Here is a 14,171-nt window from a genome sequence, read left to right on the forward strand (position 1 = left end):
ACGAGAAAACTAACGGCCTTATTTATATAAAAAAAAATGAATGAAAAACAAATATGTAACACATAAACAAACGACAATCATTGAATTACAGGCTCCTGATATGTCTTTCTGTGACATAATCTTGAATTTGTTGACGGCGGTCACTATATATGGTAGAAGTAGAAAAATATCCATATCCGTATACTGAAAAATCATGTTCAGTATATGGATATGGAGAGTAAACTGCACATTGCTAAAAACGAAGAAATATTGATGCAAACGTTAATAAACAGCTGCGCCATGAGCGCGTGATACGCCCATCACATTTTCAAAGAATAAAGTTCAATTACTTCTCAAAGTCATAGTTGAAATTCATAAAAATCTAAAGGGAGCTTACATCAATAGATATGAACAATTCGGCAAAGTTTCATGAAAATTGCTGAAAGCGTTTCTGAGTTTTTGTCCGAAAACTGGAAAAATCCCTCCCTTTTTAATGAATAAAACCCCATAACTCGGAAAAGTAAAATCTCAAATTTATGAAAATCTTAAAAGGGAGCTTACATCAATAAATATCAACAATTCACCAAAGTTTCATGAGAACTGCTGAAAGCATTTTTAAGTTATTAATTGCCCGAAAGGCTGGAAAATCACCCTTTTAATGAATAAAACCCTATAAGTCGGAAAAGTTAAATCTAAAATTTATAAGTCAATAGATATAATCAATTAACCAAAATTTCTTGCAAGTTGATGAAAGCATTCTCGAGTTATTGTCCGAAAACTGGAACCCCCCCCCTTTTTTTTATGAATAAAACCCATAACTCGGAAACGTGAAATTTAAACTTTAAAAGTACTAAAGGGAGCCCACGTTAATAGATATAAACTATTCACCAAAGTTTTATGTAAATGAGATAAAGCGTTTGTGAGTTTTTAAATGTGTAGGTCAACGATCGACGGACGGACGGACAACGGAATACTGGCCATAATACGTGCCGTAAACGGGCGTATAAAACTTGCATAATGTAATACATAATAGACAAGAATAACTAAAAAAAATATGAAAAACATAGATAAACAAAAAAATTATCTGCTAACTGAGTCGCCGTAATTTTCAGAAGGTTTTTCCTAAAACTCGAGATAACAAGGATACTTTAAATAGCGCGGTATACAAATATAAGTTTAACTACTATTTTTGAGGGCGTTAGAAAAACACACAAGGAAAAATGTGACGAAAAATCCTAAAACAGTAAGGTCTATTGATAAATATTACACAACTGTCTGACTAATCATATGCGTAAAAATATCGACTGACTTGTACTGTCTAGAAATTCCTCGTCAAATTATCGCGTGAATATACGATAATGTAAGATAGGTCACGTGAGAGCCTCTTAAAGAGGCAAAATGGCGGTCGTTCAACCAGTGACAATGCCGAATGGGGATATCCAAGATCTACCAAATACACCGCCTAGACATGACGCATATGACATAGCTAATTTATTAGACCAGGTAGAAATAACAAATAAACCCATTGTCCACACAAATATTGAAATATACATGACATGAAAGTTGAATTTATGTAATTTTCTCCCGACATCAGCCATAATTTGGTTTCCATTTGTTGACAAGTAAAAACATTTTTTCATTTGCTAATGTGAATGAGACGTATTTGAAAGAAGGAAATGTGGTCAGAGGTACATTTACAAGACTTGAAATACACTAGGCATGCAACTTAAATCTGCGATACATACCCAGATATGCCATTGCTGCTTTTTCAGTCATGTCTGTCAACCTAGCCAATATTTTTTTTAACATTAAAGGCTGTCAAATCATAATGATTGTACCTAATAACACCTAGTTTAACTGTTAAAAGTTCATTCAGATAAAATATAATGTTCTACGCCGCTTATTACCAGCTACGCAAATGCTGATGTACAGAACATAACTCAAAGGAAGCGTTGTCTGTATCATGTGTAAAGTCGCTGTCTACTAAAATTGGTCAAGGGATTTTTTGATAATATATTTTAATTATCAATCTTGTTCATTTGAGATGACATTTTTTACTTACATGAATTAGCGGCACCTGTAATTTAGGTGTCTTTGTTCTTTAAAGACCAAATCAACTGTCTTGTCTCAATGTCTGATTTGAATTTGTTGATCATAAATTAGTTGCATGTAAGGCAGGTGCTACCTGACTGTTACAGGTCTGTTCACCCTGAATTTGTTCTCCCATAGAGTCTGTTCTTGTGAGTTTGTCCTCCCTACTTTACTTTTATCAAATAAATATTAGTATGAAGGACATCAGAGTCAGAGATCTCCATGACTGGTTTTATGATGACTGTGTTAAAATATCTCTGCCACCGTAAAAAGATCCCTGCCACCTTAAAAAGAACCCCCCCTTTTCAAATGTTAACCTCCATTGTCAAAGTTTGTTTTCGTTTTTCTAGCTGCTGCCATTTATGTTGGCAATTATAATCAATTAACCCGTATGTTATATTGTATTATATAATCAAAGGGTACTCCTCATTACAGTTTTCAAGCCCTAAGCATGCTAAGGTATTACAGGCTTTAGATCACTAGTCACTTGTTCAGGTACATTTGTACATCACTACATATATATCAACACACCAGGAGACCAAGACACACAACTGATTATACTATTTGATTATGTTAAAGGAAATTGAAATTTAGATTAAAAAAATAAATGATTAATCCAGTAATCACGGTAATGGATAAAAGTCTAACACATGTTTATATTGACAACTTACACAATCAGCATCCCCCTTTTAAAAAGAGTACAAAATAAGACGATAAAATGAATATTATTCATGCCATGTACTGCAATTATTCATAATATTTGTTATCGCTATTTTGTGCATTTTCCTTGGATCTTTTTTTTGTGGTAATTTTTCATATCATGCTACACGCTTGAGATGGAAAATTATCGCTAGAAACTAAGTACATTAAGTATTGCATTTCTCGCTTTCGCCTTCCCAGCTCATGCTAGAAAATCCATTTCGTTGAGATGATCAACGATAATCTATAAATATCTTTAAAGTTTTAAAGTAAATACATGTACATGAATATTGACTGCAACTTGATAATCTCTGAAGAAATTTCTTATTGTAATTCGGAAATTCATTCCGTAGTTTACAATTATTCTAATACATCCAGTATCCTGGGTTTGAAGCAGAATCGAAAGATAAATGTTGAATATTGAGATCGCATAATATATTGAATAGGATGAGCAGCTCACATCTAGTCATTTGCTTGTTGGGTTCAAGTGCCAATGAGACAACTCTCCATCAAAATTGTTTCATTGGCACTCATACCACATCTACTTATATATATATATATATATATATATCAGTCTAAAGATTTGCACAACGGTACTGATATAAGGTGTTATTAAACGAAAATGTTGTTATAAAATCGTGTTGACAAATATTTCGGCTCAACAAATGGCCTTCTTCTTGTGTCACAAGTTTTAACAATACTGATACATAATGTATAAGGTGTGAAAATAGATCAGTGATAATACAGGTAAGTTTTGGTCGATTGATTTTAATCCTGAATATCATAATTTAAACAAAACAATAAAAATCAATATACGTGACTGTGTATATTAACAATAAAAATAAGTGAAAAACAAAACTGTTAGTATTTCTTATCATGCTTATTGATGCCGTTTGGGTGATGTACATTAAGTTCCTTTATCCAAAAGCTTTCCTGAACCTGTCGCTGTGCATCACTCCAGTGAATGTTCTGTTCAATCACTAGAATTTTCATGCGGTTAAAGTCAGCAAGTTTGTGATCCGACTGTCTGAAGTGCTGAGAGACTGGAAGAAGTGGCTTCTTAGAGATATCACTCCTATGGCCATTGAGGCGTTAGTGGAAAGGCTGCTTTGACTCACCAACATATTGAAGGCCACAAACCGAACATTCTAGTATGTAAATAACATTCATACTACGCCTCAATGGCCATAGGAGTGATATCTCTAAGAAGCCACTTCTTCCAGTCTCTCAGCACTTCAGACAGTCGGATCACAAACTTGCTGACTTTAACCGCATGAAAATTCTTAATGTACATCACCCAAACGGCATCAATAAGAAATACTAACAGTTTTGTTTTTCACTTATTTTTATTGTTAATATACACAGTCACGTATATTGATTTTTATTGTTTTGTTTAAATTATGATATTCAGGATTAAAATCAATCGACCAAAACTTACCTGTATTATCACTGATCTATTTTCACACCTTATACATTATGTATCAGTATTGTTAAAACTTGTGACACAAGAAGAAGGCCATTTGTTGAGCCGAAATATTTGTCAACACGATTTTATAACAACATTTTCGTTTAATAACACCTTATATCAGTACCGTTGTGCAAATCTTTAGACTGATATAATTTTTTCCTTATCTGCATAGTATCGCCTATTCTAGACGATCCGGTACATAGTAAATTTGCTGGTTGGTCCTTTTTATAGACTTTTATATATATATATATATATATACAACTCGTCTAAACATCAACCCAACAATGTTAGATCTGTAAATTTGCTTTCGCAAATTTTTGGTTCTTCCCTCGCCGGGATTCGAACCCATGCTTCTGTGATATCGTTGATGATGTTCTATGATGTAATAATTTAAATTCGCTATAGTATAAGCCGTCAGGCTTGTTCCACTCTTGTCAAAATAAGCTAATAACAGCACAAATGTATATTAATAAGCCTACAAACCAAAAATTGCACCTCATTTGAATCAGAGTTAATTTGATGCAAATTTTGATTTGATTCTGGGTTTCACATGTGCTAAATTATGTAACCATGTTCATTTAACAGTCATTTTACATGTAAAGAAAAAAGAAACATGGACACATGATGGACTCAACCAGTAAAAACTATTTTGCCCACAATTATTTATCGAAATTTCATAGACAGTGAGTCACACAAAGATTGATACAATGATTTGCTTTAGTTTAATTCATATTATGAAATCAAACAGACTTAATCCTAGACAAAACATCATTACACCATTGGCATGTTCTTGTCTGTCTTGTTGTTTCATATTTATAATTAAATCGTGTCTGAGATCATCGACAGTCTTCTAAAATAGTACACATCTTTGTGGTCTCAGGCATCTTTCTGCTCATTGGTCGGTTGTTCTCTTTTTGACACATTCCTTGTTTCCTTATTAATTTTTATTCATAGGTCATCTCTATGGTCAATAAGATGGCATTTAGTCTAGAATAGACACCAAAGGCTAATAAATACATTATCATGATTATAAAGATTTAATGTAATGTTTAAATGTTTAATTTATCATTTCTTTTGGACTTTTTTTTTTAAATTTGATAAGTGGTACAGTGACCTATAGACTAGTTGTTAATTTTTTTGTCATTTGGTCTGTAGTGGGGAGTTGTCTCATTGGCATCATACTACAATTCCTGTTTTTATACCCCTGTTAACAGGAGAGATTATAAATATGGTATACTGGTGTCTGTCTGTTAATTTAAACATATTTATTAAGTGTGGATTGGGAAACAAGTTTTGCAACTTATATTAATCCCTTTCCACTTTGCGGGTGCGAGTGCTGCCTTGTAGCGGCATTAGCCTTCTCTTTTTTGAAATCTGCAGTGATGTCTTTAACGTGCAAGAGATATGGCTCTCTCTTAACACGGGTCAGCCATTTATGGTCCCCTTCCGACAAACTATTATCGTTTCCTTAAGACCATACTCACAAATGGCGTCAAGGGAGAGCCGAAAATTGAATTCCTGACATTTTCATCCCGAACGGGAATCGAACCAGGAACCTTTGTGTTAGTAGTCTGATGCACTAACCTCTACACCACGGCTCTCTTGTCTGTCTGTCTGTTGTCAACATGTGGGACATTAACTCAAAAACACCCCTACCAATTTGCATGGAACTTTGGTGAATTGTTAATATCTGTCGATGTGAGCTCCCTTTTATTTTATCATGGTTATGGGGTTTTATTGTCGAGCCTGCAACTTTTGTTGCAGAAAGCTCAACATAGGGATAGTGATCTGGCGGCTAGCTCATTTCTTAAAAGCTTTATATTTTAGAAGGTAGAAGACCTGGATGCTTCATACTTTGTATATAGATGCCTCATGTTACGAACTTTCTGTCAGTCACATGTCCAATATCCTTGACCTCATTTTCATGGTTCAGTGACTACTTGAAAAAAAAAGTTAAGATTTTTTGTAATGTTAAATTCTCTCTTATTATAAGTAATTGGATAACTATATTTGGTATGTGCGTACCTTGTAAGGTCCTCCTGCCCATCAGACAGTTTTCATTTGACCTCGACCTCATTTCTTGGATCAGTGAACAAGGTTAAGTTTTGGTGGTCAAGTCCATATTTCAGATACTATAAGCAATAGGACTAGTATATTCGGTGTATGGAAGGACTGTAAGGTGTTCATGTCCAACTGGCAGGTGTCATCTGACCTTGACCTCATTTTCATGGTTCAGTGGTCAAAGTTCAGATTTTTAGTTTTGGTCTGTTTTTCTTATACTTTATGCAATAGGTGTATGGAATGATTGTAAGGTGTACATGTCTAGCTGACAGGTGTCATCTGACCTTGACCTCATTTTCATGTTTCAGTGGTCAAAGTTAAGTTTTTTAGTTTTGGTCTATTTTTCTAATACTTTATGCATTAGGTCAACTTTATTTGGTGTATGGAAATATTTTATGATCTATACACCTGGAAAAAAGTATTGCAACACCAAATTGAAATTCAAATTAAAAAAACACTTTTTATTTTCTTGTGATATAATTTGGTAAAATAGAATTAGTTAAACATTATTTAAGTATCACCTGAGTTTAATCAATAAATATCGACTCGATAAGTTATTATCTGCACATGCAGCTAGTGTACCCGTAAACAGCAAAACAGGTGTTTTAATCCTCATTTTTTTCAACACTTTTAATAACCAATTTTTTGAAGTTATGTGATTGACACCTTGTAATGGGTCCTCGACAACTCTTTACTGTAGCAAGATGGCAGATTATCAGCATGAGCTAATCAGGGATGTCGCTGTAAGAATTGCATGTATTGTTGGTCATCACCATTCCACTATAAGTCGTTTTGAGAATAAAAATCAGGCAATAAACGATGTTAAAGACCTTCCGAGATAAAGAAGACCCCCTATACCATTAGTTAGGGAAATTTAGGCATAATGAAGTTTGGTCAGAAGGAAACCCTTTGCATACAATACAATCCTAAAAAGAGAGTGGTGGGTATACAGGAGCCTTTTAACAAGAACTGTTTGAGATCGACTCATCGCTATTGGTTATCGTGTGATAAGACCATTTCAGATACCTTTGCTTACGAACAGACACACAGTTTTCCATATCCAATGTAGTGCAGAGCACACCAAAGTTGAAAATTAGCATCGTGGAGGAAGATCCATTGTTCTATAGAATTCGGTTCATCTTTCTTGGCCCGATCGTAGCCCAGAGTTGAACCATATGGAGCATATATGGGACATTATTGGGCGTAAAGTGCGCAAAAGGACACCAGTTCAAACACATCATAAAATAAACAATGCCCTTCATCAGAAATAGTTGCTGCTACCATGGCTACCTTAGAAACAAATTAGTCGATTTATGGCAGGAATCAGAAGACGTTTTGATGCGGTTATCCGTTTGAATGGAGGCTGCGCTCAAAGTACTAATTCTTTGGCTTATAACGATCACTCATGATGTGAACAGTCATCGGAAGATTAATTTTGAAATGTCTGACATTGTAATGTTCGACTACAGTGATAGTTGTAAAATGCATTTTTTTGTACAAAAAACACTTCATTTTGGTATCAAAATTGTGGTTATATAAATCATTTTTTGTTTGTTTAAATGCCAATGTTATCATAAACTATGTTTCAACAATATTATACAAATATTTTACTATATTTCATCCAAAAAAGAGGTTGATTTTTCAAGTTTTAAAAAATCAAGGTGTTGCAATACTTTTTTCCATGTGTATATATGTCGGTTAGGCAGGTTTTATTTGACCTTGACCTCATTTTCAGAGTCCATTGCTAAGTTTTAAGTGTTTGTTTTTTGGTCTGTTTTTCTTTATTTATAAGCAATAAGTCAACTATAATTGTTGTATTGAAGAATTGTTAGCTGTACATGTCTGCCTGGCATGGTTCATCTGACCTTGACCTCATTTTCATGGTTCATTGATCAATGTTTCATTTTCTTGGTTAATGTTGAGTTTATGTGACAGTTGTAATAAAGCTTTATATTTAGGTCTATCAAGATAGTATCAAGGATTAGCAAAGAAGGCGAGACATTTCAGTGTGTGCACTCTTGTTCATAAAAAAGGGGGGATTTCCAGATTTCAAACAATAATTCAAAAATGCTTTTACTAATTTGCAAGAATTTGGAACTGTGGTAAATTGTTTATATCTATTGACATGAGCTCCCTTTCAATTTTAATAAATTTTAGATTTTAGTTTTTTGAGTTTTGGGGTTTCAGTCATTAAAAAGAGGTATTTTCCAGTTTTTATACGACCGAAAATTTTGAAAAAAAAATCGTCGTATATTGCTATCACGTTGGCGTCGTCGTCGTCGTCGTCCGAATACTTTTAGTTTTCGCACTCTAACTTTAGTAAAAGTGAATAGAAATCTATGAAATTTTAACACAAGGTTTATGACCATAAAAGGAAGGTTGGTATTGATTTTCGGAGTTTTGGTCCCAACATTTTAGGAATTAGGGGCCAAAAAGGGCCCAATTAAGCATTTTCTTGGTTTTTGCACTATAACTTTAGTTTAAGTTAATAGAAATCTATGAAATTTTGACACAAGGTTTATGACCACAAAAAAAAGGTTGGGATTGATTTTGGGAGTTTTGGTTTCAACAGTTTAGGAATTAGGGGCCAAAAAAGGGCACAAATAAGCATTATTCTTGGTTTTTGCACAATAACTTTAGTTTAAGTAAATAGAAATCAATGAAATTTAAACACAATGTTTATGACCACAAAAGAAAGGTTGGGATTGATTTTGGGAGTTTTGGTTTCAACAGTTTAGGAATTAGGGGCCAAAAAAGGGCACAAATAAGCATTATTCTTGGTTTTTGCACAATAACTTTAGTTTAAGTAAATAGAAATCAATGAAATTTAAACACAATGTTTATGACCACAAAAGAAAGGTTTGTATTGATTTTGGAAGTTTTGGTCCCAACAGTTAAGAAAAAGGGGCCCAAAGGGTCCAAAAATAAACTTTGTTTGATTTCATCAAAATTGAATAATTGGGGTTCTTTGATATGCCGAATCTAACTGTGTATGTAGATTCTTAACTTTTGGTCATGTTTTCAAATTGGTCTACATTAAGGTCCAAAGGGTCCAAAATTAAACTTAGTTTGATTTTGACAAAAAATGAATCGGTTGGGTTCTTTGATATGTTGAATCTAAAAATGTACTTAGATTCTTGATTATTGGCCCAGTTTTCAAGTTGGTCCAAATCTGGGTCCAAAATTAAACTTTATTTGATTTTATCAAAAATTGAATAAATGGGGTTCTTTGATATGCCAAATCTAACTGTCATGACTGTGTATGTCAGTCAGGGGTACTACTTGTACAAGTGTATTTTATTTACTTGAAGAAGTGAAAAAAAATATACACATATAGGTAAATAAATAATGTTTGAATAATCTCCCCTTAATTTTCTGAAAAATTTACTTGTATAAGTAAGTTTTTCTTACAATCCAACAAAAATCCTCAAGTTTTGAGATGTAAAATCATGCCTTTAATGATTTTTCCCAGCTTTGCTCAAATTTTTTCATTGAAGTTCAATGTTTCATCTCATTAATTCATCAAAGAAACTGATTGAGCAAAGATCTTGTATATTTGCGCAAGGCCTTCAAAAATTGCTCCTTTGGGGCTTGTAAATGAGCAGTGTTAAGAAGATAACAGACAAATGGGACTTTCATTGTCCATGAAATTACACTTAAATGATTAGTAAAGACATCTGCAAAGGGTACACAATTTCAAATTCTATTAGAGCAAAGAAATATTCAAAATTCAAGAAAAGAAGGTAGGTTGATTTTTTTACCTATACAAGTAAAAAAATCTGAATGCCGAAGGGACATAACTCAGTCAATTTTTTTTTACCTATACAAGTCAATAAAATTCACTTGTATAAGTATCCTACAAATTTACTTATATGTGTATATTTTTTTTTACTTCTTCAAGTAAATAAAATACACTTGTATAAGTAGTACCCCTGACTGTATGTAGATTCTTCATTTTTGGTCCCGTTTTCAAATTGGCCTACATTAAGGTCCAAAGGGTCCAAAATTAAACTAAGTTTGATATTAACAAAAATTAAATTCTTAAGCCTCTTTTATATGCTGAATCTAAACATGTACTTAGATTTTTGATTATGGGCCCAGTTTTCAAGTTGGTCCAAATCAGGATCTAAAATTATTATATTAAGTATTGTGCAATAGCAAGTCTTTTCAATTGCACAGTATTGTGCAATGGCAAGAAATATCTAATTTCACAATATTGTGAAATAGCAAATTTTTTTTTAATTAGAGTTATCTTTCTTTGTCCAGAATAGTAAGCAAGAAATATCTTATTGCAAGATTTTTTTTTAATTGGAGTTATCTTTCTTTGTCCAGAATCAACTTAAATCTTTGTTATATACAATATACAATGTATATTCACTTTTTACTACCAACTGATAAATTTAAATAATCTTTACCATTCAGTGATAACAAGCAGCTTTTTTTACATCTTAATATTTTATGATGTATTTAAATGAGTAGTTATTGTTGCAAACTCCATTAGAATATTTTAATTGAGATTAGTTTTGGAATAAGGGAAAGGGGGATGTGATTAAAAAAATTGGGTTCAATTTTTCTCATTTGAAATTTCATAAATAAAAAGAAAATTTCTTCAAACATTTTTTTGAGAGGATTAATATTCAACAGCATAGTGAATTGCTCTTAAGAGAAAACAAAAATTTTAAGTTCATTAGAACACATTTATTCTGTGTCAGAAACCTATGCTGTGTCAACTATTAAATCACAATCCAAATTTAGAGCTGAATCCAGCTTGAATGTTGTGTCCATACTTGCCCCAACCGTTCAGGGTTCAACCTCTGCGGTCGTATAAAGCTACACCCTGCGGAGCATCTGGTTGGACAATACATGTAACTGTAATATACTTTCAGCAGTATAATGTAACTTTGGTGAATTGTTTATATCTATTAACATAAACTTTCATCATATTCATTGTAATTTTCTTTTAAATTATTATTTGTTTTTGGCTTTATTTTTTATGTCCTTTAGTTTTGTTAATATATCCATTGTTTATGTACCATGCAACTGTTCTCTACATAATCAATTGTAATAATAAAGTAACATTGCTTTATATTTTGTCATTTCAGATAAGAAATATACAGAACTTGTTGAGATTAACAAAAGAAAATTTAGAAGCTTTAAATGCTAAGTTTGGAAGTAAACAACAACCAGATCCTATGTATTTACAGGTAATGATATCAATAACAACGTGTCTGACTTATTATGCAATAATAAGATAGTTTGATTTTTGTGATAAACAATATACACCTGAGATCGATATACTATCAATCCTTACTCTAGAGTAAACTTTGGTAATGTATTACAAACACTGTTATGAATATAATGATTTTCATGCACAGGCAAAATTTAGTCATAAGTTAAAAAAAATCATGAAAACTGTCTTGAAATGATGTGATGAGTAACTTTTTAGGAAGTGCCCAAGAAAACAAATATACATTAACAGATAAATTCACAAAGTTTGGCTTAGGCCGACTACCTTGAAATACTGTAAATTCAGAAATTATTGCAATGTTTTTATTATTGCGAAAAATGCATCAAGGTTATTGTCACACAATAAGTTTAACTTTAAATTATTTATATGAAATAAACAGGATTTTCCTCAATATTGCAAAAATAAAAATTGCATTTTAGTCTAAAATGACAAAATTGCAATAATAAATGCATGAAATAATTTCTGAACAAAGATTTTAAACAGTGTCAAGTTCTAGTACTTGATTTTGTGAAATGCTCAAATTTACATACTAGCCTACAACACATGTATAACATGTAAAGGGAACTTATACTTTGTTTAACATTGTACTTGTGGTTTGTCTATACTCAAGAAGTCCTTGAAAAATTAGTACCAAACAAAAATTTAATCCACAGTATTAAATAGGTCACTGACGGCCTTCAACAATGAACAAATCCATACAGCAAAGCAGAATATAAAATACCCTGAATAACAAATATGAAACAATCAAAAGAGAAAACTAACTACATGTATTTCATTTACATGATTTATGTACAAAACAATATTGAAAAACAGCATGTTTACAACAACAAACTACAACCACTAAATTACAGGCTCCTGACTTGGGAAAGACACATTAAAAAATATGGCAGGGTTAAATATGTCTCCCAAACCTTTTCTAACTTAGGACAGTGGTTTAACAGCACAACATAACAATGAACTATGAAGGCCAGTTGAAAAGATCTTATCTCATCCAATTCACACAATGCACAAAAAAAATCAAACAACTTGAGACACAAAGTATAGATCTGAGAGTTCTCACAGTTACTAAATGCTACATGTAGTTCAAAGCTTACAATGACTTATTGAAATTAATTTGTCCAATACTAAAACATCAATAAGTCAACCAATTTGTGATGGTGACCAATAACTTTAAAAAAAATAACAGATAACATTTTCCCTATTAATCACGAAAATATTAAAAAGAAATTGGCCCTCTTTTAAATTTTAAATATTTTGTCTCCCAGTCGTGGTACATTGTCTCATTAGCTATAATATTAATACTGCATGATCCTATTTTCATATTTTGTTCATGATATTTTATTTACTGAAATGAATATATTTAAGTATGAATAATAACTTGTAGTTTTGTATTTGTAGGAATATGAAGCTTTAGCCAACAAAATCCATGAACTTCAGGAGAAAGAGTCCCAGTTACTGACAGACTATGAACAACACAGCTGTGAACCTTCGCCTCCTGAAGAGACGGAACCACCTCCCCAAGCCCCAGGGCCAATCCTTCCAATTGTACCACAACCTAGTCCAACCCCATCAAGACCCATACTTCGAGTTAACTTTCCAAATGACCAGGTGTCTTCGGTAGGTTCAAATACAGTTTTGTTCAAAATACATAGAAATAACATTGAAATTTTCAACAGTTGTTTACATGGGTTAGTTCCAGATTGGAGATAATTAGTCATACATACCAACGAAGTCAAAGAGGACTTGCGGTTTTACTCTGTTTGTCATTCCATTTGTCAGTCAACCTATAAATTCCACACATCAGTTTTACTTAATTTTTTTCCACATGCTTGAAAATATTGATTTGATATATGTTTATAATTTTATCATGACCAGTTACAGATCAAGTTCAAATTTCGTTTTGGTTAGATAATTTCTTGCAGAGTTATCATGATTATGGATCTTGGTATTGGAAAATTCACCAACTTAATCATTTTCCACATATTTTTCTTCCTGCTTGAAGATAGTGATTGGTAGGGTACTATGTATTGCCATGCAATACTCTCAGAATACTTGTAAAAAATATTTTGATTAAAATTTGGTTGTTAATTATATTTCACATCAATTTCCCTTTACAAAATCAGATAACTTCACACATTGTAATACATGTAATAGGGGAAATTCAAATTATTCAATTTATTTACTATCAAATGTGTGATTTTATCACTATTGTCTGTGTGATCTTATCACTATGTCTGTCTTTTTCAGGTAAGAATAGAAGCAGGTAAAACATTAAAAGATGCTTTGAAGAAGGCAATGAGTCGACGAGAAATAGAAGCAGAAAGTTGTGAGGTCTATGATGTGAGAACAAAGTAAGTCCTTTACCTTTTATATCTAGCAGTTAATACAATGAAGATTTGACATTTTCCCTTTTAGTATATATACTACAGTTTAACCTTACCATTCTTGTTAGATTTTGATCTTGTTAAAACTAGAAGACAGACATAGAAATTGTATGATTTGAAAAAACTTTTGTTATGTTATATTTTTAAAATTAAGATTTGCTAGAAATTGTTTGAATTGAAAAACTTTTGTTATGTTATATTTTTAAAATTAAGATTTGCAAACTGATAGATAAATGAAAAG

The 14,171-nt window shown here is 32.2% G+C and overlaps 1 protein-coding gene across 3 annotated transcripts in view; it reads left to right on the forward strand.

The window, feature by feature from the left end:
• The first annotated feature begins 1,332 nt into the window (after positions 1 to 1,332).
• The window catches only part of LOC134727594 (serine/threonine-protein kinase B-raf-like), a 42,238-nt gene continuing 29,399 nt past the window's right edge, over positions 1,333 to 14,171 (forward strand). For all 3 annotated transcript variants that reach the window (XM_063591977.1, XM_063591985.1, XM_063591992.1), the window contains exons 1-4: positions 1,333 to 1,482; positions 11,401 to 11,502; positions 12,945 to 13,163; positions 13,794 to 13,897. In XM_063591977.1, coding sequence (XP_063448047.1) covers positions 1,378 to 1,482; positions 11,401 to 11,502; positions 12,945 to 13,163; positions 13,794 to 13,897 — 530 coding nt within the window. In that variant the 5' untranslated portion in view covers positions 1,333 to 1,377. The remainder of the gene's footprint in view (positions 1,483 to 11,400; positions 11,503 to 12,944; positions 13,164 to 13,793; positions 13,898 to 14,171) is intronic.

This window comes from Mytilus trossulus, chromosome 1 (genome assembly GCF_036588685.1).
Source record: "Mytilus trossulus isolate FHL-02 chromosome 1, PNRI_Mtr1.1.1.hap1, whole genome shotgun sequence".
In the NCBI taxonomy this organism is placed as follows: Eukaryota; Metazoa; Mollusca; class Bivalvia; order Mytilida; family Mytilidae; genus Mytilus; species Mytilus trossulus.